Source organism: Cavia porcellus, unplaced genomic scaffold, assembly GCF_034190915.1.
Source record: "Cavia porcellus strain 051 isolate PalLab524CR breed Dunkin Hartley unplaced genomic scaffold, mCavPor4.1 scaffold_1, whole genome shotgun sequence".
Taxonomy (NCBI): Eukaryota; Metazoa; Chordata; class Mammalia; order Rodentia; family Caviidae; genus Cavia; species Cavia porcellus.
In genome coordinates this window covers 162,170,350-162,197,187 of record NW_026947484.1, presented here as the reverse complement: position 1 = coordinate 162,197,187, position 26,838 = coordinate 162,170,350, and the positions used below count along the sequence as shown (strand labels likewise).

Sequence of the window (26,838 nt, the reverse complement as noted above, 5' to 3'; positions counted from 1 at the left end):
TTCCATAAACTTTTTCATTTTGGCCATTTTAGAGGATAAAACTCAGTGGCGCTCAGCATATTTTTAACCCTTGAGAAAGTATCCCTTAGCGAGGTCCAGAAATTTTGGTCACCCAACAATGAAGTTCCGTATGACAATGTGGTCTTTCCCAATTCCCACGCAACCCAGTCTCTGTCAACATCTAACCTGCTTCCTGCAGCAGTAAGTGGACCACTTCCGGTACTCTCTACCAATGAAATCCACAGTATGCAGCTGTCTCTGATTGGCTGCTTTCACTGAGCATAATGTTCACAGTCATCACGCAGTGTGCATCAGTACTTTGCTTCTTTCTATGGCTGTATAGCATTAGTATAGATGTGGCACAGGTTTATCTATGGATGGAAAGTCATATTTTAAGGGGAATTCTATTTACAGAAGAATAATAGGTGATCGTGCATACTTTACAGCTTTGATTGCATATGAAAGTGTACATGTAACATAAAGACTTTTATAAAACTTTGGCATCTCTGCAGAAGCCTGACAGCACATGAGATAGCGCTGGACCTCACCTATAGATTCAGGGTTTTCCTGGACCTATGGAAAAGGAAGCTGTAGATATCCTAGGACAGAGCCCTGACCAAGCCCAGCTTCTGAGGCTAAAGTGCAGAAAGCAGGTCGTCCAGAGTCTCTCTGGAGATGCTGCAAATGAGAAGACATAACTTGAGCTTATTACTTGAGGAAAAAACACTGCCTACTTTTCCAAAGGGCATGTAAGAGACCCAAATTAGACAACAAATTTTAAGAAAGATAACATAGGCAACGAGTACCTGGCCACTGGTTGGACAGCAGGGTCAGGAGCCAGCAGTGATGGAACTTATTCTGGTCCTGTGCTTTCATCATCGCTGACACCAGTTCTAAATGTATTGCTGTGTGTTCCATAGCATCGTTCTCAACACTACCTCAATGGAAACAAGCTTTCTAACCTCCTAAAAAATAAGTCTATTTAAAATGTTTCTCATTATCGCTCTCTGTCAACTTGCCTGGTCTCACCATTAGGACCACAGGAAACAGGAAGATCTTTCAGGAATGGGAAGAGGACTGAGAGCCACAGGGAGGGAGAGAGAGGAAGTGAAAGGCATTGATGTATTGAACCCTGGCACCCACTCGCCATTAGGAATGTGATCGTTCTGTCCCAGACTAACAGCGATGAATTGTTTCCTAAATACACGGAAGCTGGGGGTGTCTGAGTTAATGGGGGACTGGAAAGGAATTAAGGGTGGTGGAGGTGGGCCATGGGGTGGTTCTACCCCATCAGGTCCTCATCTGCTCCCGGGACCCACTCTCGCCCTGGATCAACAAACTTCGCGTCCCAAATGTCCCTCTGTCTTGCTGCTGGCCCGGGAAGAGTCACATCATTTCTCAGAAATGTAAGTGAGCTGCACTACTAGTGATTCCCAGTTCACTGGAGGGGAAGCTTTGTGTCAATAGCGATTAGAGAATTCTTACACCCATGTAGCATCTTTGAAGACGACACTATGCAGTGTACTGTCATTCTCCTTATTATTTTGTTATGAAATTGTGTTTTACCTGTTTTCCATAAAATTTTTAAAAAGTAAAAAGAACGCTTGGTTTTTGCCCTCCCATTCTTGGTAAAGAGCAGTTGACCAAGGTTCAGGCTCCACCCCAGAAACAATTTTACTGTAGAAACTGACTTTAAAATCCTTGCAGAGTTCTGGAGTGAAAAGCGAAGCAATCACTGGCCAGAATGACTTGTCCTTTCTTTGTGAAACAGGTCATCGGAAGTGGTGTTCAAAACATGTTATACCTATCACGTCCTTGACTGTCATTTCTCCCTTTTGAAAAGGTTGTTTGAATATTTTAAATAAACTCTCAAAACCCAGGATCCTGCCTCTCCATTAATTTTTAGAATAGCTGATGTGATTGTTTCTCCATGGAGCTTCTAAAAGTTTTGAGATGTGAAAGACTTTTTTTAAAAACTTTGTTTCCTGTAATCTTTCAGTGCTTTTTTCTGATTTTCATAAACTCAAATCTTTCCACTTTTCACAGTGGAGAACTTTTTGTGTGCTTTCTCTTATTCAACAACTTGATTCGTTTTTTTCCTGGTTTATATTTTGCTGTATCCTTATCTTATTTTGCTGTATCCTTACTTATCATGTTGAAGTGTGTTCTGCATAATGGGAGCATCAGTTTCTGTGAAAGCAAATGTACCGAGTGGCCCAGCATTGTCTCGTGTGAAGGTGTGCAGATTCTTCCGTGTCTTATGCTGGCTGATTTGCAGACCAAAAGATAGAAGCACAGAGACCATGTGACTGTGTTAAGCAAAAGCAATTAGAAATGCCGCTAGGAATGGACTCTATGTCCTTAATTCCTGGTCCAGAGCCCTTTCTGCTGGGAAATGGACAACCCTGACACTGGTGACCTAGTTCCTACTGGCTGTTGTCCAGATATCATGGTCAAAACCAGGACAGGGCTTATGGAAAACTACCAGTGCCTGATCTGTTATTGATTTGATATAATAATGGAATTTGTGTGTCTTTTTGGGTCTGTTTGGTAGAGGGTGCTGTCTCTGATGGGCTGAGGTACAGGAAATGAAGGACTTGAGATGCGATAATAGCATTCACTTTATGGTCCTGAAGTCACCAGTGGTCATTCATGAATATAACATCCCGAACCCAAAGTTAAATGGCAAACGCAGAAAGCTGAGACAGAGTTTGAAGCCCAAGGGAGAATGTCGATTGCATAACTATGATGCTTGTTCCTATAAGGAAACAAGACAGTTCGAGGTGATAAAGAACCAAGAAAAACAAACAAAATTAGAAATGATAAGGAGAAAATGTTCTTAAATATTATGGGCAGATAGTTTTAAATGCCAGTACATTTTCCTATAAACTCATCATGGGAAGAGTAACAGAGAATTATGTGGGAAGAGAATTTTTTTAAAAAATTGACATTTTAAAGAACTAAACATCTTAAATGGAACAATGGCTGAAATGACAAATTAGGTGCACAGAGACATCTGGGAGAGTGGATTTGATCGGATCCTCAGAGGCAGATACCGAGTGACTCAGCTCAGCCCAGCGGTCGGCGCTGACTCACGCTTTGGAAGATGGTGTCATCAAATCACTGATTTTGGTCTGTGCCAAACAATGCTCAAACACCGGTGCCTTTTTCTAGCTCCATTTGCCAGGACAGTGTGCCAAAGCGCCCCACACTGAGCCCAGGCTTTGGACGGTGATGGGTGCTGGGTAAATTTAAACAACACTTGCTATCGAGAAACCCAAGCCCCAGGTGGCCCCATGGAACATGCAGGAGGTGGGAATCCCAATCAGGGGTACAGGAAATGGAGAAGAGCCCCACAGCTGAGCTCAGATTGTGAGGATGGAAGAAAGGACCCTTCTTAACGCAGGGCTACCCGAATGGTTCAACATTTTCTGATCCCTGTACAAGAAGTCGGAGATGTCCAGATAAGAAGGCATCAGTATTTGTCCTAGAGAGAGTCAGGGAACTGGCATAGTAAATAACAAGGGGTAGATTTTGATATATTAGAACATAGATGAAGCAACATTTCCGGAAAACCCAGAAGAGCCAGCATCTTGCCCTAGGGTTCAGAGGCCCTCTCAGAGGACGTGACCTCTTCAGGGATGCGTGGAAATGCTAAGTGTTGATAAAACAGACAAGCACTTCAGCCAGGGGCGAGGACCACACAAAAAGTGGCCATGCTGCCTGATGCCAAGGAATGGTCGATGATCTAGTCCAGCTATGGAGCTGAAGGGGCGCGAAGAGGCAAGGTGGGAATCCAGGGTGCAGAGCTGGGTCAGGTAGGGGTACCTCTCCTGGCACGCACGCCCCACATGATCTGTCTTGGTATTACCCAGCCTCCAAACTATGTCCAGCCTGGAAATGGCTGTTCTAACTCTGTGATTCACCCCCTGGGCAGAGCCTCAATTCGGGGGCTGAGTAACGGTTGTCTAAGAAAATCTCATAATCTTCTCCATTACCATCCATCCTGATGGTGCCTACGGTGCTGAGCGCTCCCAGCGCCAAGTCCTGACTAAACATCTTCTGAAAAATTATCAATAAGCCACGCACACAGCTGTACGTATCTGCAGATGCACAGCTGAAGGGCCTGCCACTGCTCCTGAGCATGTGTGTTTCACAGCTGTGCTGCAGGTTTCTAACTGTGCCCATGTAGGCTGCTGAGCGATTTCTTTGACCCTTTGCTGTTTTCCCGCAGGACTGAAAAAACGTACAAGGAAGGCCTTTGGAATACGGAAGAAAGAGAAGGATACTGACTCTACGTACGTACCTTGCCTCCCCAGCTAGCTCCTTCCTGAGAGAGGTTGCTATCAAGTACTTCCCATGTTCCCTCACTGCTGGGGAGCTGCAGTTGCTCTGCACAAAGCCTTCCAGTCTGTAGTGACAGGTGCAGGTCTTCTTTATGGTCAGGCTCTTAGGATGTGCTGTTTTTTTCACTACCTGGTATCTATGCTTTCCAGCAGTCTTAGGAGGCAGAAAGTGTGACGTTACTTTAGGGTACAGAACTAAAGATGTTCATTTCCGCTTCTCAGAGCTGCTCCTGGGGCTTCTGAACCGAGCAAACAGCAGAACACCTGTTTAGGAACACAGAGGTCTGCTAGATAAAGTCCCTGAGCTCTTTCTCCAGACATCAAGATTTTTTTTTTGAGGTGGGGAGATGTCAAGATTTTGTCCAAACAGAATCGTAAGCCATCTAGTGGGGTGTGCAGCCAGAAGGGGCTCACTGGCCGCAGACCAGTGCCTAAAGGGGGCTTTTGTAGGTTTAACTGATCTCGTGCAATTGCCCATGGACACCCATAGGCCCTCAAAAATGTCAATAGCATGACAGCCTCATTATAATCCATTCTATGTATTTGATCATGTTGAATTCTCCTTCAGAAATGTGGGCTGGAGCCCGGCATGGTGCCACAATGCCTGTAATCCCAAGCACTTGGGAGGCTGAGGCAGGAGGATCATTGCAAGTTTGAGGCTAGCTTGGGTTACATAGTGAGTTCAAGGCCAGCCTGAACTGCATAGGGAGACCTTGTCTCAAAACCAATTGGCCTGATAATTCTGAGCCACACAGGTAATCTCAGCACACAAAGTCAGCCAGCTGAAAACTCAGGATTCCAGTTCAAAACCAGTATAAGCAAGTGACCACCGACTGGCTACAGCTGGTCGTGAAAATGCAGGTCTGGGATGGTCCACTGCAGGTCAGAATGGAGCACGCTAAACCCCTCATTTGATAGAATTCCTAGAAGTCGTAAAGCTGTAGAGGCACAGGACTCTAGCTTTCCATTCTGTGCATTTTTATGGTGCAGAAATCTAATGCCCTTGGGTGCCTGTCCCCTGTGAACTCGCTGGACAAAACACTGTACACATTAAACTCTTCCATACAAGCGAAGGAGAGCACACATTTGAAATGTCCCCTGTGGCCCTCCGTATTTAGTTAATGCTCAGTCCACGGCCCCTGCTGCTATTATCTATTATCACTGATCCAAGTTGATAGTCACATGTTCCCTGTGAGCAAAGGAGGTGGAATTTCATGGGAATTAGAAGGCGAGGAGGCTCCAGTTGGGAGGGCGGCCTATGGCTTTGGGGCAGGGGGAGCCTCAATCCTGGTTTTCAAGAACTCAAAGACATCGATTTCATGCACAGAGGCCAACAATAGCACAGGGGGAGGTGGGAAAGTGGAGGAGGAGCTAGGAGGAGCCATGGGGTGCAGGGTGACCCCCCCCCCAGGGGACACAGGGCCGAGGTGGAAAGGAGGTGACATGGGGGCCAGGCAGGAGAACCTTAGTGCTAGGATGACCAGTCTGGGTTTTTTTCCTTCGGCAGTGGTCACCTTGACACCTTGGAAGTTTTTCAGCCACGGAATGCAATGAGCTGGGGAGATGGGAGATTTTTGTGTCATCTAGATACGGAGTGCTGGAAGTCTCTTTTTGTTATGTTTGTGCTTGTTTTTCCTAAATGAGTTAGAAGCAATTTTCTACAATCTATGCCATTTCTTAGTAAATATGACATTTTCTACGCATTAACCCAGAATAGCTGATGTTCCGGCTGGTGTTGGAGCACCTGGGCTCCTGTCTCGCCTCTGACCAGAGCAGCATGGTCTTAGAAACTATATTTTGCTTTGCTGGGCCTCAGTTTCCTCATCCATTCGCTGGAATCTCCTTGCCCGAAAGGGGCAGGCACTATGTAAGTCAGTCAGCCAGCAACGTTTGTCAACACCAGCAGCAAACCACATGTGGCCTGGGACTCTGTCCCTTGCCCCTCAGCACATCCCAGCAGAAGCCAACCCATCATGCTGGGAGACAGTGTTGGTAATTGTACTGGAGGTTTCTAGGGTGTTAAAAAGTCAAACAACCCCTCTCTAAAGAAAAAAAAGACGTGGTATGGTGACCCTCACCTGGAATTCCAACCCTTGGAGGCTGAGACAGGAGGACTGCCATAAGTTCGAAAGCAGCCTGGATTACATAGCAAGATCTCACCTCAAAATAAAAATAAATAAATAAATAATAGAAAAAAAAGAGGTGAACCTCCCTGAGACAGGCTGAGCTAATTTACCAGCGGGCAAAGCCCTGGTTTTGTGTCACCATTTCTAAAGCAATGAAAATAAAAGTTTTTCTGCATGGTTTTGATTAGACGCCCAGTGTCGCTGTCCGGCCGTCTCAGGAAACATAGGCTTGCAGAATCCTGAGTTCCTCTTCTCAGCCTCTTACCTCGCAGTGCCCAGATCACTTACTGGACAGCAAATTAGCTGTGCACTGGTTCCCCCAGCAGCAAGGGTCAAAGGGCAAACTGCCCTGCAGGAGCCTCTGTTTTTCATAAACCCCTGTTCTCTAACTGGGTCACACAGCATTTTTGGAAAAGGATTTACAATCACAAAGGGGTCAGTGAGCTGCTCTGGCCACTTGCTGGCCTTCACCTTCCATTAACGCCCATGGGAGTCTTGAGACCTGGTTGATGGAAACTGTTTTCAAGGGCTGTCGCCCATGGCTGGAGGTTGCTAAGCAACCTGCTGGGGCAGCAGCGCCCTTCTGCTGATTGAGCCTCCCCAGATAGAGCAGGGAAGGACCACAGCTTCCTGATTTGACCAGCATCACCACAGCTGATGGCGAGGGAAAGGGGTTGGGAGGCAGTGCCTGGCAATACAGTTTGTCTCACTGATATACTTCCTAATCCTCGAAGTCATTCGATAAGCCCCGTAGTAATATCTGGGCTGCAGAGATGAGGAATCAGGGCTGGAGAAGTTCAATACTTGCTGAAGCCCGTGCAGAAAATAGGATTTGGAGCCAGCATTCTTGTTCGCAAATGAGTGTCTCTGCCTTTATCACCCACACACCCAGGTCCCCACAGGCTCTGCGTTTCTCTCTCCCTCCCCACCAGCCTCTCTGTCTCCTGCTGTGGCCTCTCCCCCCTTCCCCTAGAGGAAGCAGTAAGGAATTACCTTACCTGGTCCACCTCCAACCCTACCAAACCCTAGAGGTGTCCCAGGCCACTCCAAGCACTGACTGACAGACGTTGTTGTCCCAGCAGTACAGCTCTCTCTCCAAGCATAAGTCTGGCTCTTGGTTATAGCTTCATATTTCTAAGGTCCTTACAGAGTGAATTACAATCTGGAGTTTCCCACTGACCATAGCGACCTGTCTACCTCCCCAAAGTAACACTAAAAATCTCCACCAAGTGTGAAGGGGTTACAAAAGGGAAAAGAAATTATAGGTGACTCCACTTTTGATCACTAAGCATGTGTGGGAAAGCATTGTAAGCCTGGTTATCCTACTTAATCAGGTGCTGGGGAACATGTCCTGTGTCTCAGAGCCATGCAGCACTGACGTCTGGACCTCCAGACTCACCTTCCTCAGGAGATGCTGACCCCAGCTGCTACCCTTAGTGTCATCATAGCCTAGTGACCTTGGACTCCCCCGTTCCCACTGCCACATCATCTGAGGGCATCACTTAGCAAATATCACCCTGTTTTCTGTTCTTGCACAATTGAAGGAGACATAAATATAAAAATACAGAAGAAGGTCCAGCATTTCAAAATAAGCTGAAAAAAAAAAAAAACACCAGGAAAGTGTGTTATTGTAAGAGAAAATTCAGGGCCACTCATGGAGTGGGGGAGTAAGAGAGAAGAAATCCGTTTATCCTGCCTTGTGGTAGTAGAGAATGGAGCCTGCTAGACGGGCCAGACTATGAAATGTCTTACAGCAGTTTTAACTCAGTTTTCCTCGGCCAGATTTATGGGGTGGGGACGTGGGGGGGACTGGAAGGTGGTGGTTGATGCCTCCTACTGTGACTGATCTTCATAAATGCCACCCATTTCTTTCTGTTGCAGAGGTTCCCCCGACCGAGACGGCACTGTAAGTATCTAAACGACCGTTTTAGCGGGTTTGCATTTAACCTGTGCTGTTTCCATTGCTGAAAGCCCCACGACTTTTTCTTTTTTTTCTTTTCTTCCTTTAGGGGGAAAAAAATCCAGTAGCTTGGCTAGCTTTTCAGACCATAATTGCATGGGGCAGAATATAGAACTGGTGAAGCAGGACTTATTTATTGCGTTCTCCTGCGCCCTGCCTGGTAGTGGGAGGTAAACTGAGCCTGGGGAGGACGGGCAGTGCCGCACGCAGGGCTTGCTGCCATCCTGCTGCTCCGCCTCCTCTCTGAGGACGTAAAAAGCTCATTATGTGAGAATGTTTTTCTGCAGCCGAGGCCTCAGAGCCATAAGGAGCCAGGAGCCAGTAAAATTAGAAGTGCATTTCCCCTTGAGTCAGCTGGGCTTCAGATACATTTTCTATATTAAATTCAAAACTAAGGAATGGCCTTCAAAACCATTTATGCCTGAATTTACAGCCTAAAGGAGGGAAATCTGTCCGCTGGGCTTAGCTGTAGCAGGCGCAGACTCCTCGCTGGCTGCCAGGTCGCCTGCTGTCTGATGACGCTGTGGCGAAAGCAGGCTGATGGGACTCTGCCCCTACTTCTAAAACAACTCCCTTTCCTAAGTCAGATGCCCCTTCACAGGGTTTAAAAGAGCAGCTTTACTGGAAGAAAAGAGATGGAGTCCTATTAGGCCCTCTGGGCCAGATGGAAACTAAAACCTGGTGATTAAAAAATACACTCCCCCAAAATCACCTTTTATCATATTATTGGTAAATTGGGGGGCTGGTGGAAGCTATAGCAGGAGCTCTCCCCTATCACACTCCTAGGTTCCTAGGCGGGGTGCCTGGGGACCCTGCGGTTCTCCCCGGGAAACGTTACAAGATAGACTGAAATTGACCGGCCGTTGGGTACCGCTATAATCAAGGCTCTATTCAGCAGGGGAAAAAACAGGCCCAGAAGACCCAGCTCCTCCTCAGCTCTTGCTTCTGGTTCAGAGCCCTCTCCTTAACTCTGTCTCAGGTACACTCTGCCCCCATGTCTGCTCTCCACTGCCAGCGCCCATCCTCCTGTCCCCTGGTCCCCAGCTCCAGCTCCCCAAGGCCCCGTGAGCGCATTGCTCGGTCCTGGCCACTCGGGGGCCAGATCGCTGTCTCTGGCGTCTCTCGTTCTGCTCCTCTTCATCTGCCCCATTCTGCTTCCTCCACCCCTCACACTCCACCGCTGCTTGTTGTCTCTGAGGCCCCATCACCACCTCTGTCTTCTGCTTTTTGACAGCTGGCAGGGACAGGGGATAGGGCATTCTGGACTCGTCCTCCTAGGTGACCTTCCTGACAGCATCGCAAGCTTCCAGAGTTTTTTGTTGGTCGTTTTACATGTCTTTGCACCTGCATTAGAAATGCCATCAGTGCCGCTGGGCATGGTCAGTGAGAAGAACACTTGGATTTCGGTTTCTTGGGAAAGACAGCAGGACGGTCCTGAGGGCTACATTTCAAAGAGGTGCATTTTCTCCAGAAGAGATTAGATGGCTTCGTGGGTAGCTAGAAATGCTGCCTCAGCTTGAAAGTTCTGCTTTATCCCCCCAACTCGGTCAGCACCGCTCGAAACCCCGCACAAACTTGGCTAGATCCAAGTATCTGGTTGCGTTTGGCCCTGAGGAATCCCAGCGTGACAGTCTCTGGGACTCACGCTAATGCCTTGGAGACCTGTTGTCTGCTGGCTTGGTCCGCTTTGGTACGGCCGACCTGGCATCTGAAGGATGGCAGGTGGGGTGTCTGAAGCTGTACTTGCAACTTGTGTGTTTCTGTAAAGTGCAGACCGTGTGGACCTGGCTGGTGCCCACGATCTGGGTGACCACACAGTGGGCCCGAAAGCTCTCGGGCAGTGCGGCTCACTTCTCACTCTCTCATCATCTGTGCAGCCCATTGCTGGGGTTTTGCTTTCAATTGCCAGGGGCTTCCTGGCAGGGCCGCGGGGGTGCAGGGGTGCTGCTCTTGCTGGCTACTGCTCACTGTACCCACAGCGGGCAGAGCTGTCCACCACGGTGTCAGGACTCCAGGCTGCTGGGTGTGACTCACATTTTAACCTGGTGGTGAACTCTGATTTGCCCAGCGTCCACTTGAACTTTCCTCTGAGCCCTCCGATTTCCTTCTGCAAATGAACAGAAGCCTGGGTGTCACGGCTCTCCCTGTGAGGGGCTCTTGATTGCAGGGAAGGCACAGATTCAGGACCGTTGGCAGAAAAGATTCAGATTCTAGGGATTAGTGACCCCCCAGAAGGGGTTGGATCAGGAGAAAGCAAGGCCAAGGTGGAGCTAATCCACTCACACTTAGATCAGGGAGACAGCTGTTTCCATCCGGTCTCTGCTTGTTGTCTTGGTGTCTGTTCTCTACTTGTCAATGAGAACTAGATCCACACAGTCCCGTGCCTGGACTCCTCTCCCTCCTCCACCTTGCTCCCTGGCCTGCTGAATAGAGCCTCGTTATGGGCCCCCAAAACCCTCCTTGCAGGAGGAATCCTGCCAAAGATCGGTAGGCCGTGTAATTTGGCCTAGAAATGTTTTCTCCTATGGTATGTTTGCTGACTCCATGTGATTCTTTATATGTGTCTTGAAGAACAAACAGATCCTTTAACAACTTTTTTCTACATGAAAACAATCAATTCCAGCAGCCCAGCCCACATGAGCCTCCGTACAGTTACAAAGCAGAGTGCGTGCGGGAAGGAGCAAAAAAAGCTTCGGTAAGGAAACAGATTTTAGTTTAAAATTTCCAAGGGGTTGTAGAGACAGTGAGTAGAATCCCAATTTGAGATTTGGAAGACGCTGCCCCTTCTTCTACCCCTCCTTCTGAGAGGAGACTTTCGTAGGGATTTTCAAAGTACAACTTCAATACCTGGGGCTGACATTTTAATCAGTCATTAAGGTCTCGGTACTGACATCCAAATAGTCTTTTTAAGAATGATCAGGCACTTAAAAAAAACGAAGAAGAATTTTTGTTTCATATGTCCTGGATAAAAAAAAAGATTCAGATTCTAAAGAGAATCTGCTATCTAAAGAAGCCTTTGGCTATCATGCAAACATTGCCATGAAAATAGAGTAGCATTCTTTGCCAGGATCAGCTCTCTATCAGTCATCTCGAGGACTGGCCAGGACCCTGTTCCATGGAAACTGTGTTCTTGACCAAAGGAGAGAGACCCAGGGATGCTACACCTGGGCCTGGCTGTGCTGTGACCACCGCTGTGTTACCCAGGATGGGTGCCAACGTGACTATTTAGTTAAAATGCAGCCCTGGCCACACTTACACCAGCTTCTAAATACTCCTACCCCCCACTTCCCCATGGCTACCATATTGGCGAGCACATCACCGGGCCACCTCTATCTTCTCAGTTCCCTGCACTGTGCTGCCCTGCAGCACCGCTAACAGAATGATTCCAGTCTACTTTGATCAAGATACCGGGTGGGCAATGCATCGGTCTCTGTACCACTGCCCAGCCTAGGGCCACTACGAAGCTGTGAACTGACCTCAGAAAAGAGTGGCCCTCCCCAGGGGAAACTGAGAACATGGATGAACGTGGGACTGGGTACAGTCGCTACTGTATTTGTCGGCTTAGTTCATCATATTATCTGAGGCTAGAAAACAAGACTAAATAAAAATACCCATAAAAAAATAACATTCCCCATGAGCCTCAACTGTCTTTAATAGTAGTCACCTGTGTAAGTGGTAACGGCTCCCTCTACTAGGTGTAGAATTTTAGAAAAATTTTAGAGGTAAAAGGATACACTACTCCATTTCGAAGAGAAAAATCCAGGCTTCACACTTTAGTGAATAGCTGGCTCACGCAGCTTTCCCGGTCAATGAGGCGTCCATCCCACCCCCAGAGCTCTGCCCCTCTGCAAAACTTTTACCCTCAGCAGTTGCAGCTGGAACACGGGCCTTGCTTTTTCCTTGGGGTTTAACAAGAACGATTCCACAGGTTCGGCCTCACTATAGCAGTTTCCCTTTGTGAAACCAGAATGTTTGTAAGAACACAACTCACGTGAAAGAGGCCAAGCTGCCAATTTCTCTGATAAAACCACGGGTTTGTGTGTGTGTGTGTTGAGTCTCTGCTAAAAACAATGTATTGTTATGACTTGCTGTTTTGTGTTTAGTATTTGTTTTTAAAATGTTTCTCTCTTAACAGGAAAATTTTCATAGGGTTTGCCTTTCCTTTCTCTAAACCTTCTATTGGTTTCCATAGAAATGGAAATTTCCACTCAGCCCAAATATAAAAATTCAGGCATTTCTTTATATGCAGTGTTAGATATATGTTAAAAGTTGTGTGTGTGTTCACTTCCACACACATGGACGGGCACATACACGGTTTGCTCAGCTGGACACCCAGACTGCCTTGTTTTTAAAGGGCTGTAGTTGTAGAGATGGTATTGTCATGGAAACAAGCTGTCAAACTTTGAAATTGTTGAACTCAGCGATTTAGCTTTCAGATGGCAGTGCTTCACATTCTGGAATTATTCAGAAGTGAAAAGCGTATTGATAGCAGTAGTGTACTAATCACAAAATTTCTGAATTTACTCCTCTGGAATCAACTTAATTTAGTTGATTCCTGATTATTATAAATTAAATTTCATATAAAGCTTTATTACACATGCTTTCTAAGAAGGAGTCCATGCATTCTGCAGTGAAATCATCTACGAAAAGTGCAAAAAGACAGAAATTTAGAAAGAAAACAAATATGACGAAAGTAGGAAGCATGCCTACTTCCAAGGAAGAGAATAATTTTTATTATTTCACGATAGGTTATGTTCTCAGCAGCAGCTTCCTGCAATGAATACGCACAACATTGATGTGGCACGTTTTTAAAAGATCTGTGAGTGACGGAGGACGTCACTGAAACTTTGTTTAAAGAACTAATTCCATGGAGGTCAAAGTGAGCCCAGAGAGGTGCGCAGGCCTGTGTTTGGTGTGCAGGCGTCTGGGGCATACGAAGGGTTTCCTGCCTTTGGGACTCTGTACAGTGACGTCACATTGCTGCCCCTTGTGCCCTGGACCTTGCTAACCCACTGCCAGCTCTTAGGGTGCCCGGTGAACATTCAGGAAGGCTTAGCTAAAGATCCTCTTGCAAACAGAAGCTTCCTCCCCGCACCTATGTGTCGAACTGAGTGTCAGCCACTTACACTGGAGTTCCAGGGGCCACTGTTTGTGATCGCAAAAATCACAAGTGCTGTCTGCAGCCTCCTGCGCCAGCGTCCAGTGCGTGTTGTCTTGAGTTTCACTGTGTGGTGCAGACATCACTCTGTGTGGTCAGTGTAAAGGTGCTGCAGGACAGACTGTCCATGAACAACTCAATTTATGTTTCTGTCATTTGTTCACAGAAAGTAGAAAATCAGCAAATTTCATTTGGGTGTTCTTTGTTCACTGTTGTGGTCGTATGTCATGATTATACTTTGAGATAAAGTTCTTCTCTGGAAAATCTTTAAATAAAACTTTAAGATAATCAAGAGCCAAAGTAAAACATTAAGACAATCAAAAGCAGAATAATGTCAATTTCCAATCTACTCAAAAAGATACGGGCTCACAGGGGGAGGGAAGCCATGGGCCAGGGAAATTCACCCTTAATCCCGCAAATTTAGTAACAAATCCCTCTATTTTAGTAACTGCCATTTGGAAGGAATATCAGTAGTACTTGTATAATAAGATACTGAATAAACTAATCTAGAGCTGACTTCTTGATATTTTATCTAGCACTTAGCAAAATAACTGAGTCAAAGTTTGAAAGGCTAACAGATCAATTAATAGTTGGATGAACAGTCTTTAGATATGTTGGGATTAATTATATATGAGAGCAACAAAGAAGTCAAGACGTTTCCTATATATTATTATTATTATTATTATTATTATTATTATTATTGTTATATGATGCCTGGTTGTGTCTCCTGAAGGTACAGAGGATTAAATTAAAATGCAGATGTTGCTAATTCTTGCATAACTAAACACAGTTGAGCCTCTGCTTCTTAATAGCTCTCTGCCTGGGTATCTACAGGCTTGGGAAGTGAGTGTGCAGAATTTTCCACTTATTGCCCAGCATCGTTTCATACGAGGCTGTTCCATTTGTCTTTCCAGTGCTGGATTTTTTTGGTACATACAGATGAGACTTCAGTGGTTTCTGTTCTGTTATTTGTTTGGTTTTCATTGAAATGCTCCCCTCCTGAATTTATTTTGAAATTTATTACAGAAGAGAAGCAACGGAGCACCTAATGGATTTTATGCAGAAATTGATTGGGAGAGATATGTGAGTATCAAAATATTGTCTCTTTTATCAAGTTCTGGGTAACTTAGAAATGAATCGAGCTCAGATTTCTAAGACATAGAGAAAGGTGAGAGAGTCTGTATCTTTGAGGAAGTGTCACGCTTGCTGGGAACACTAGAGTTCAGACCTGGGCTGGAGACCTCCCTGCCCATGTCTTAGCTCTGTGCAGCCTTAGAATAGTTATTGGCTGAGGCTAGTAGAGCAGTTATTTTCCCAGCAAATTGAAGTCAGTATGGTAGTTTGTATTACTGCGGCAAGGACCCAGTGAGCTGACTGTTCGCAGAACATTTTGGGATATACCTAGCCCGACTTGCTTTGTCTAATAGTAACTCTGGGTGTTCCTGCCCAGACTCTATTTCTAAGCAGCTGGAAGGGTCGAGGTAAGCCCATTAACCACTGAGTCCTGGTTCTGTACCAATCATGACAGACTCTTGGTAGCGACTTTTTCTAGGTCAGAGGACAACCCGTTTCTGCCTTGAAGGTCACATTAAATACCCAAGCTCAGGAACCCACAAGACACTTTCACTCTGGGCCTTTAGAGAACTGTGAACATTCTCTTTCACAAAAATTAAACCTTTTGCATATTTGTTTTTTGTAATAAGCGTGATCACTTACTGTGTATTCACTTTTGTCAGTTATAATAGTGAGTGCTATTAAATTCTTTCCTCCTGAAAAGAAAAACCCTCCTTTAAGCATCCTGTGGGGAAAACAGAGGCTTTGGGAGGTGAAAGTCTTCGTATTTGCTGCCTCTGTGGTTGGAATATGTCCCGCCAGCAACGCGCTGCCTGTCTCCTTGCACACACAGTTCGCCAGCTGAAGTCCTTCTGTGTCTTTAGCACTTCAATCCTGCGAATGTTTAACAGCCCCTGATTAAACTAAGATTATTCACATAATCTGAATGTATCAGGAAAGGTACTAGATAGGAAGAGGGATTTCTTTTCTCAAGATCAATTCTTTCTGACCTAGAAAGATTTTGTTGTGCTCTGTAGGATTCAATATACAAGAATGGTAAACTCTAAGTAAATAGGAAGAATGACCAATAAACTATCAAATTATTCATCAGATACTGCAGGCAGCTTCCCATCCATCACAAAAGCCCTGATGTCTAGTGCTCATGTCATGATGTGTTTAAGTAAAGCATCACTTCCTGAAAATTAGTTTGGCCTTAAAAACCAGGTCACAGGACTGGGAATTTAGCTCAGTGGCATAAGCACCTGGCAAGTGCAAGGTCATGAGTTTGATCCCCAGTACAAAAAAAAAAACCCACAAAAACCTAAGTCACGCAGGAATTGTTGTATGCATGCAGTAAAAACCACTTCTCTATGTAATAAGAAGGATTTTATTCTCAACATCATCCTCATTCTGGTGAGGGAAGGGATATCTGGGCAGGCGGAGTGGCACTGGCCAGGACCCCAAAGAAGACAATGCTGCACTAGCCAAACGGGGAAGTTCACAATGGGACCGGAACATGGTGGCACTGGCTTGTGATGCCAGCATTCTCAGAGTCTGAGGCAGGAGGATCTCAAGTTCTGGTCCAGCCTGAACAACTCAGAGAGCTACTGTCTCAAAATATGAATTTTTCTTTTAAACTGGAGATGTAGCTCAGTGCTGCTAAATTCCTGGTACTATAAGAGAGAGACAGAGACAGAGAGACAGAGGGGAGAGAGAGAGAAAAGAGAGGAGATGGAAGAAAAGAAAAAGAGAAAGTGCACAGTGAGAAGAAGGTACAGCTGAAGGAAAACCAAGACAGGTTCATTTGAGTGAGGTTGAGGAGGAGAAGCGGGCTGGGATGCCCAGGTGCCGGGCTTCACTCCCCATGCAGTGTGAAGCCGTGGCAGGTTTTCGGCAGGGAAAGGACCCCCAAACATCTGTGTTTAAAAAAATCCCAAGCGATTCTGAGTCCTACCAAGGCCAGACAGCAGGGAGTTCACAGTGAATGCTCAAGGCCTGGTGGCTTCCAACGCAGGAAGCAGCACGACCTCATTTAAATGCAGAACCACTTTTCCCTTTTTTTTTTTTAATAAAAAATAACTATAAAAATGATGATGCTGAACTTCAAAGCCAAATAGCAGAAGATGAGCAGCGGTAATGTGTTGGCTGTCGTCCCCTTGAGAGCAGTTACCCAGGGTCAGTTTCGGAGGAACAGAGCAGGGCCATTCCACGGCGGCGGCAGGGGGGTCACAGGTACCCATTCGCAGGGAAGTGGGACAGAAACAGCGGGTGGCTCACAGATGCCACGCAGGCTGTGATAAACACTACTTGCTGCACACAGAACCTGCTGAAGGAGGGATTTTAGGTCACGCGTGTACACACACTCAGGCGGTCACCCGATAATAGTGGAGTGGAATGGGATGGTGGTAATTCAGTCACTGGGTCTGTATCTCAAAACATCAAGGATTCCTTACACGGATGCAATAAAGAAATAAATTTTAAAGCTGGTGGTCCGAGCCAAGCATCTTGGTGCACACCTCTCATCCCAACATTCAGGAGGCTGAGACAGGAGGCTCGCCAAGAGTTCAAGGCCAGCTTGGGCTGCTCAGTAAGTTCAAGATCAACATGAAAGGCATGGTGAGACCCTGTTTCAAAAAGACAGAAAACACTGGCCTTTTCCATGGAGTCCAGGGCCCATTCTTTCTCTGGTGGCCAGCCATTCTCCTTCTTTCAGTGACTCATACTCTCCTCGGTCCCGGCCTCTCTCTCTGCCAGACCTGCAGGCTGAGCCTCAGCAGGGCCAGTGTCCCGCTCCTATGTCCCTCCCGCCCCCCACAGGGTCCACTCTCAGGGTGCCAGGTCTGCCTCGTGTCCCTGGGAAATGCCCTCTGACACCATGTCAGTTCTTCTGTAGTGACTGGGTCCTTGGTTCCTGAGTCTGTCCCCTGGACAAGTGGGGCTCAGCTGTGAGCTCAAGGAGCGGCCTTTTCTCTTTCCTGCCTTTTCCTTAAAAGCACAAGACATGTGTTATCAGGCTTGATCAGCTGCAGTTTGTACCCAGGGCACAGACGGGGTTCTATCTGAAGTTCCCCTTCCCCGCCCCCTGTGCCTCTCGGCCTCCGCCTGCCCTCTGGGGATGGGTCTCCTAACGGGGCTGAAGCCCCACCAGCCATGAGCCTGCCCCAGCCCACTGCCCAGCCTCCCCCACTCAGTTCTTTCCCTGGTGCAGGCCCTGCCGCCCTGCTGAGGAGAGACCATTTCTCTGCCCCCTCCTGGCACACAGAAAGCATCCTGCAGAGACCTCCCTGGGTCCCACACATGTCAGCAATTTCCTCTTCCTGTCAACGCTGGTGGGCTGTTTTTATGTCTACAGGTGTTTTGCTTTGTTTGCTGTACTAGGGAGTGAGCCCTGCAGTGCTCTGGCACTGAGCTACATCTCAACCCTTATTTTTAAAAAAATTTTTTGAGATAAGGGGTCACCTAGAGTCTCACTCAAGGGGGACTCAAACCTGCCATCCTCCTACCTCAGCCTCCCTAAGTGCTAGGGATTCAGGCTTGCCTCACCAAGAAAGGCTTGATGATTTACATTATGTTACTTTTGTTTTGATTTTTGGCTGCTCAAATACATTTCAGGTTCCTCAAGAAAAGTAATTTACATTTCGATCCCTGCTTGCTAGGCACAGTTCCTGGCTCACAGGAAATGGTGAAATAAACTCTCTTTACGCGCAGACTCTCAATGGCAATCCCTCCTTTCTTTTCAGAGCAGAAGGGTTCCCCACGATTCTTTGGGTAAATATCTAAAGATACACTGCTCGAAAGTTAAAACCTTAGCCCACTAAAAGGAGAGACTTACCTGCATCCTCAGATGACACTAGAAAGAAAACAAATTCCTCCAGGCCTTGGGATAACGCCCGCGGTGTGCGCGCTTGTGTTTCCTAGAACTCGCCTGAGCTGGACGAAGAAGGCTACAGCATCAGGCCCGAGGAACCCGGCTATATCCTTTCTCCGGCTGTTTTCATCGTGATATTTATTTTCTCCCAGAAAACAGTAAGCAGCGAGATTCAGGTTGGTGAAGGTGATGGCCTCACCTAAGCTTCTCTGCCCAACATTAGAGACAGATAGATAATGCAGGGAAAAGGCCAAGTGCTAGAAGGTGGGCGCTTTGCCCTGACTACTCAGAGAGGAGAAAGAGAGACAGACAGACAGAAAAATACTATGCTGAAGCCCAGTAGTGAGGATTGTGGGTGCTGGGCCATCTGCTGAACCCTTGGGGCAGCATCTTTGATGGTCACTAGGAAGTAGCCACCCCGCTGTCCCTCCAGCTAGTTGCCATGCAAAGCCTGTCTGTCCTCGAGCCCCTGAAGTGCCACAGGCCGCAGGCAGCCGTGCTCCTCTGAGGATGTGGGGTTGAGGCTCCCAACAGCAGCAGACACCTAGCTGTTACCCACCCTTCCTTCTGAGCGGCTGTCCTGATCCTGTCCTGAGGACCCTGAAGAAACCCCGCCTTTACCTCCTTACTTTCCTGTGCTTGGCTCTGGCTCCCCACCCCCACAGCCCCTCTGGTCCTGTCCCTGTCTCAGGCTGCTCAGCTCCTCCCCACGGAAGACAGTCTTTAACTGTGCTCTACCTACCAAAGGAAAGCACTTCTACTCCTCCAGCGAGTCGGAGGAGGAGGAGGAGTCGCACAGGAAGTTCAACATCAAGATCAAGCCTTTGCAAGCCAAAGACATCCTTAAGAACGCGGCCACTGTGGACGAGCTGAAAGCATCCGTAGGGAACATCGCGCTGTCCCCATCGCCCGTGGTGAGTGGCGTTCTCATGCTAAGCGTGGGTGATGCTGGATGGAGACCGTGTCCTCCTGCGTGCGGGGACTGGGCTGGTCAGGAGCCTGCAGCACAGGCTGCCGCAGGAGCTCAGGCCGTCCCCAGAGCGCTGCTGTCAGACTCCAGAGAGTTAACTCACTCAATGCCGCACGTGCTGTGCCTTCCAAAGTGCTGGAAAGGATGCACGGAATCACTGCTCCTTTATATTCCTGCAGGCACTACTTAAAGAGAGCGCTAGAGAGAAAAAAATAACAAAAAAGATAAATAACCCAGACCCACTTCTGAAACAGACTTCATGATTACAAAAAACATGAAGTTCACAACAGTGAGTTTTTTTGTTTGGGGGTTTCTGTTTTGTTTTTGTCGTTTTGAGTGAGGGTTGTGCTATGCCTTTCAGGCTGGCCTTGGGCTCCCTTTGTAGCCCAGGCTGGTCTCAGACTTGCAGTGATCCTCCTGCCCCAGCCTCTGGTGTGCTGGGATGCCTGGAATGCATACCACGCCCGGCTCCAACAGTGAGTTTTAAAGACTCATCTTAGTTTCCTTTTTCTCCATAAAATTACATGAAAGGAAAAGTTTTTTTAAAATGGTTTCTCCTTGCTCTTCTCCAAAAGGAGATACTAAAAATCAGTTGAACTTGGTAGTAAAACCTCTGTTCTTCATATTTTATTATCAAAGTGGCTCAAACACGCATCTTGAAAGGCACTTCAAGTGCAGTTATTGACCAATTCATGTTAACCAAATCAATATTCTCTTCTTACAATCTTGCTTCCCTTCCTCAATTCCATCTCCCGAATTTCTTTAGTTTCTGAATTCTAAGTCTCAAATCATGCAGTGTTTTTCCGTGATGTTTGGTAAATGCCACCACTGTTCTCCAAAAGTCGCCATGAAGCGCTCGACTTTTCCGGGGAGCAGCCCGCCTGTCCCTGCCTCTTCCTGAGGGCGGTGGGGTCTCTCCGAAGCTTCTGCCTGAGCAGACGGGTTAATAAATCCAGGGCCATTTTCAAGGTACTTCTGGAAATATCTCCACCAGCCTTTCTGACGGAGTCGTACTCCGTCATCCTTTGAGAATAAACTTTCACCTGCCTGGGAGGAAGTCGGAATGATGCCTTCCTTAGACCCTGGTGCTGAGAATGACCAGGCCCACTACTGCTGTGACCATTAAAATGTTTGCTAATTGTAACGGACCACAACAAATGACAGCCTAAGTCATATACATGACTGTCAGTCATATACTCACCGGCCACCCAAACACAGACTGCTGAAAAGGATGGGGTAGGTTAGTTTTCTTGCACTTCTCTAGCACAAGGTATAGACCTTAAATCCATATGTTGGCCTGTGATTTCTAGGAAGGGGGCGTTATAAATTCATGCACTTCCACTTTTCAGCTGACACCTTTCAAATCAATTTGCACTGACTATAATTTTTATTGTGAAAATGTATTAAGTTCCAGGAAGCACTTCGCATATACTTCTCCATAGGGAATAATAACGTTAGGGGCGCTTGGAAGCTGCCTCGGGTATGTGAAAGAAGGTGCGTTCTCGAGATTAAGTGAGCAAGTGTATGTGAAGTCAGATTTGCTGGGAGCATCTCAGAAACACGGTGCACGTGTGCTGCAAGCTGAATGCATCCAGGGGGGAAAAGTCCTGCATCGGTGACAATGCTGCCTGCCCACCTGCGAGGCTCCCCACCCTGTGGGTTGCTGAGGGTGCAGGGAAAAGGATACTTGTAGCCTCTGAGCTTCGCTCAGCATCACCTACTGAAGTCCGATATTGGCAACTCCCCAAGCGGGCTCCACTCTTCCTCCTTCACACCACACCTCCGACTTCCCCTCCTACGGGAGAACTCGCTTCTCCTATTACTGAGGATCCTCTAGTTCGTGTCATTTGTAGTGTTTAGTATGGAAAAGTGAGCTGCTCATGCTTTAATAAGGAGAGAGCGTGTTTCCAGATGTACATAAATACACAGACATTCTTAGCTGCAGGATGCTTGTCTTCTAGAGACCCACATGTCCTGACTGTGATCCAAAATATAGTGCATTTAAATTTCTTTAATTTTTATGACCATTAAGGACATACTGCCACTGACCCCCTAAGCATGGTCCCCCTAGCACTCATCTCATCAAATGCACTCATCTGATCACTCTGGCCCCTTCCTGTAATAACTCTGGAGAGCTCTCTCCTGAGGGTCTTTAGTTGAGCTGACCAAGCTGCCTTGATGTCCTGAATCGACTCAAAATGTTTTCCTCCCTGATCATTCTGACCTTGGGGAGGAGCCAGACCCGGTGACTGAGGTGGGTGAGGACCCAGCATCGTGACTTCATGAGCTGCCTCTCTGCTGGACGGCACTCGGCGGCAGCAGTCACTGCATTTTTGATCACGCCTTATAAAGACACTCAGGAAAGAAAACTTCTAGAACTGCTTCAGAATGTGGCGAGTGGTGGGATAAGTATATTGAAGCAAGAGGAAGGATTCTGAGGGGCATTTGCTGTATGGTTCACCGTCCTTCACATCTTCCATGATCAGTATGCAGTGTCTCCACAGCCAGGCAGGTAGAAATAACCTGAAATCCCACTGGCAGCGTGACTGAGGTGACAAATGATTTATACCACTTTAGCTCTCTCCAGCCAGACTCTTACACTTCAAACTGCGGAAAGCTTAGAGTATATCCAGATATTTCATGGAGGGCATGACTGTCATTCAGAAACATCAATCAGGGCCAGGGATTTAGCTTAGTGGCATAATCACCTGCCTGGCAAGTACACGGGTGTGAGTTCAATCCCCAGCACACACACACACACACACACACACACACAAAAACCCCACCTCAATCATTACATTCAGAGAAACAGAAAATTCCAAATGACTTGTAGCAGTGGTTCAGGCTGAATTTCTATTTCTTTTGAAAACCTTTAAGATAAAGTTGTGTTTCAATTGTTCTTTTTATTCATCTATAAAAACATATCTATGAACTGTAACCCATTTTACCTTGAATCAGTTTTTTATTTAGATAATTACCCTGTACTCTCTAAATGACTGAATTACTTGCCAAATGAGTAAGATTAATTAACTAATCATTTGCATCTATGCACATATACAATATAAACCTATGAGAAAATGACTACTCCCGAAGAAAATGCTTCAACACGATAGAAAATTGGGGTTTCGTTACCAACAAACATTCTAGTGTATAGTTAGAAAAATAAATACAATTTCAATCCAGACCTCTCTTTGGTCAGCAGTTTTTATATAAAAATAAAACATAACATGGGCAGAACAAGACCAAACAACTGAAAAAGAAGGATGTAGGTAGGCATTGGCTCCAGATGAAGGGTGCTACTTTGTATTCTTATCCAGCTGCAGCCTCTCATAGTAAGACACCATGCTCACAGGTGAACAGTGAACACCGCATAGGTTTTAATTGCTGATTTGAGATCACCAGGAGGTACCATATTGGTTCATCTGCTTTACCTGAAACCAAAGCAATAATGGCTTAAACAAAATATGTGATTGGTTTCTCTCCCACATAAAAGTCAGCGTTGGGAGACTACCCAGAGGATGATACCCAAGGATGGCTCAGAAATCCAGGAACTTCTGATGATGTTCCTGTTTCCTGAGGGTGCTGCTGCCTGCCACCAGCAAGCCTTCAGAGAGAGGGAAGGGACAATGAAAAGCTAATAGCTTCCCTTAACAGTCTCACTGAGAAGGTGTGCATGCCCCTGCCACTCAGATCCCCAGACCTTACTTCAGTTACATGGACAGCGTAGCTGCAAGGGATGCAGGGAAATGCCATCTTCTGCCAGCTAAATTTCAGATTCTAGAACTGAATGACAAGGAAGTGGTTGTCAGAGGACATTGGTAGTTTCTGGTCTGTTTTAGATAAACTCAGTTTATTTGGGGGAGTTCATCAGGAATTGGGATTTTTCCCCCATTTGTCTTCAAAATTACTTCCTGAACTAACTGAATTCATGATGTCCCCTTTTAAAAATTTCTAATTACTGATTTTCAAGAGGCAGTATTGTTGTACTCCATGTCAGCTAATAGTTGAAGGAACAGATAAAAATTTCAATGCAGAGTCACCCCATCGGGTTGGTACATACCTCTCCAGCAGTAACAGTGCTTCTGTTGTCTTAGGAGATTCCCCACTTTTCAAGGTGGGCTGTTTTGTTGTTGGAAGACAAGCCTTCCTTCCAGTACACCAAATGTCCTTGGGTGGGGTTGTGCTTTTTAGAAACTGAATGAAGGATAAGGATCTTCATTTTGCCAACTGGTTTCCCATGGAGCAGCCTGACTCCAGCTCAAAATGTAGTGTGCAGGGCACTTGTGAAGATGTGACCTTGATCTTCACCCCTGCAGGATAGAGTGGGAAGTGGGAGAAGCTGAACCTTTATGCACATCCACCCATGGCCTGAGCTGGCCCCAGAGGAAGTCTGGAAGTAGGGTGACCGGAGCCGACGCAGCCTTGGAGAAGGCAGCACTGTGCAGCTGAGGCCAGGTATGGGCTGCCTATCAATAATGCTTCTCCGTGGAACACACCATGCATAAACATACCCACAGATGTGCAGTGGTACCAGCACAAGGTCGGAGCACTGTGACTGCTGACCACAATGCATCACCTACCTGCACATTCAATGCACCTGGCCACATAGTTCCATGTGATTCACACAGTGATGGATACTTTATTCAATGTGGTGGTGGATTTGAGAGACTTGGAGGACCCACAGCCTTGCCAGGCTCTGCCACACAAGAGCCCTGGAGGAGAGCAACAGGCTGAGCACTCCTGCTTCTCTGTGCCTGCACTCAGGGCCACCCCCTTCCTTCCAGGTGCTCTCCAGCCACCTGTGAAAGTACTCCATCCTGGAATTTGAGGCCCTGGTAGCAGTGTGCTAAGGAAAGAGTGTAGCTCGGGCACGTGGCTGGCTGGGCCCAAGGCAACACTCTGCTTTCCTGCTCCTCTCAGGACCGCTCTGGAGTCCTGAGCTCCTCTCCCGGGCACTCAGGACAATACCGGGCCTGAGGGATTTCGGCACAGATTGTCATTGGTCTTGACGGGGTCCAATCCTTTCAGCTTTGTTTACCCAGCGCTTGGCACACTGCATAACACACATTAGGCTTTTCAAATGTCATCTTCTGCCAGCTAGATGACCAACAGGAGCCCACAGAAGGTCTCGGGGACAGTGCCTCATCTCTGCCGTGCCCTCCCCCTGCTGGGCCATGTGGTATTTGGAGCTGGTTCCCTCTCTTCGGAGAGTCCTCCTCTGTGTCCCCAGCTCCCGTATCCTGCTGCTGAAGGCAGCGAGGTAACTTCGCATCCTGGAATGTGGGTGTCTCCATCCTAAGGCAAACTCTAGGTTAGGGGTTTGAGAACCTGTTGCCTTGCCTGGACTTTCACTCCTAGTCTGATCTAATCCCCCTTCTAGGGAGCTCCTTTTACATCTGCTTTCTCCATTTTGGACTTTGCCAAGTAACTTTTTCTTTCAAGACCCAATACCAACTGCACTTCCTTTGAAGCTGTTGAGTTAGAGGAGGGACAGGTAACAGGCCAGAACCCAGCCTCTCACCGGCTGTGCTGTTCAGGCAAGGTGTATAAGCCTGGTGGGACTTGGTTTCATCACTAAAATGGAAATAATGGTGCACGCCTCTAATCTCAGCACTGCGGAAGCTGAGGCAGAAGGATCTCAAGTTGCCAATCAGACTGGACAACTTAACAAGACTCTATCTCAAAAAAGAGTGGGAGAGCCAGGGATTTAGCTCAGTGGCATAAGCACCTGCCTGGCAAGTGCAAGGCCGAGTTCAATCCCCAGTACCAAAAAAAAAAAAAAAAAAAGTGGGGGGTGAGGCTGGGGATGTAGCTTGTGCAAAGGAGCTCACGCATGCATGCGCACACACACGAACAATGACAGCAAATCTACAAGTACTGTTGCAGTGAATGTCCATCTTTTGGTTACTACAGTGTAAAGCCAACCCCCAAGGAGCATGCAGAATGGGCCAGGGGATAGCATTCCTGGCCATTTGCTCCCACACTTTCAGGGTGGACATAAACCTCCACAACATCATCCAAGAAACAGCTTTGTTCTTAAAGAGTGAGGTGTCTTCTGAAAGGAACTAAAGAAAATGATGGCACCAGACTGAATGTCAAGGAAACATGGCTTCACCAAAAAGCAGCACAGTCAGAACACAACATGGAATGTGATGCACTGGAATGGGTTGGGATGGAATGGAGTGGAGTGGAGTGGAGTGGAGTGGAATGCGGTGCGGTGCAGTGGAATAGAATGGAATGGAATTGAACTGCATTGAGCTGAATTGAGTACAATTTCCTTTAAGGTGATTTGAGAGAAGCAGAAATAGATGCTTGATGTCATAATTATTCAAACAAATGGGCTCTGATTCCTTAACTGGTGACCTAGGGCACTTTATCAAACCTGTGCTTTGATTTCTTCATCAGTGATTGGGCCCAATTCCCAGAGCTATTCCAGGGGGCTGCTTGAGGTTTGAATGAAACCCTAAAGTAGATCTTATGTTTTCTTTGTCAGAGTTATTGCAGAGCCCAGGACATAAATTTAAGAGATTACACTGGTAATAAGCCAGGGGACCCCAGTAGCCAGGCTCATTTGGGTCCGAGATCAGTGGTATTCCAAGCATCAGACTGGCTGGGCACAGCACTAACTTCCGTGATGCCTGTGAGCTGGCGTTGAAGGTGATTCCAGGCCCTTCCTAAACCGTCATGAGCAGCTTCTGTCCTGCATGAGTGGTGTTTGCAGCATGTACAGTACTGTGTGCACCCTACCAAGTGTGTTTCGTGGATAGAATGCTCCTCCTCACTGCTCCCCGAGTCATTTCACCAGGACTTAGCGAGCACCCAATGGAGCAGCACTAAGAACTTAGTGCAGAGACACCGCAGGGCCTGTCAGTCCTTCTTGATGACACCACCTTAAAATGATGAGACAACACCATGAGACGCTGTTGCTAGCAGCTTAAATTCCCCTTGGGGACCACCCTGTCCCATCTTCCCTTCCGTTTTCTGATTGAAGGTAGGGTCTGCTGCAGTCAACTTAGGGTTCCCTGGCTCCATTGCCCTCCCAGACTGTCTGATATGGACCCCGACGTCCCTCATCCTCAGAGATCTACCTCAGAATGACTCGGGCTCACTGGGCACTTTGGCACCAGGCTGGCTTCTGTGGTTCTCATGGACACAAAAAACCAAATATTAAGGGTGAAAGTGCGGTGTACTTTTTCTCCCTCCTAACGTTCTACTTAGACTCCATTGCTTTGTGTGGTGAGCCAAACTCACTGCAGGACTGAAAAGTTTATTTCACCTGGAAGGGTACAGTGCCATACTGATTGAGAAATTTTGCGAACCAAGTTTGCACTCAGCCTCAGCACACATTAACCATGGG

General features: G+C 47.0%; 1 protein-coding gene across 22 annotated transcripts in view; it reads left to right on the top strand.

Annotated features, from left to right (window-relative positions):
* Nucleotides 1–26,838, top strand: part of Sgip1 (SH3GL interacting endocytic adaptor 1) — a 176,262-nt gene that overhangs the window by 67,176 nt on the left and 82,248 nt on the right. For 10 of the 22 annotated variants that reach the window (XM_063258831.1, XM_063258825.1, XM_063258836.1 and 7 more), the window contains 7 exons: nt 4,235–4,298; nt 8,354–8,378; nt 9,328–9,411; nt 11,056–11,127; nt 14,617–14,673; nt 18,562–18,616; nt 19,250–19,425. In XM_063258831.1, coding sequence (XP_063114901.1) covers nt 4,235–4,298; nt 8,354–8,378; nt 9,328–9,411; nt 11,056–11,127; nt 14,617–14,673; nt 18,562–18,616; nt 19,250–19,425 — 533 coding nt within the window. The remainder of the gene's footprint in view (nt 1–4,234; nt 4,299–8,353; nt 8,379–9,327; nt 9,412–11,055; nt 11,128–14,616; nt 14,674–18,561; nt 18,617–19,249; nt 19,426–26,838) is intronic. The other 12 variants (XM_063258892.1, XM_063258941.1, XM_063258931.1 and 9 more) reach the window with 5 other exon arrangements.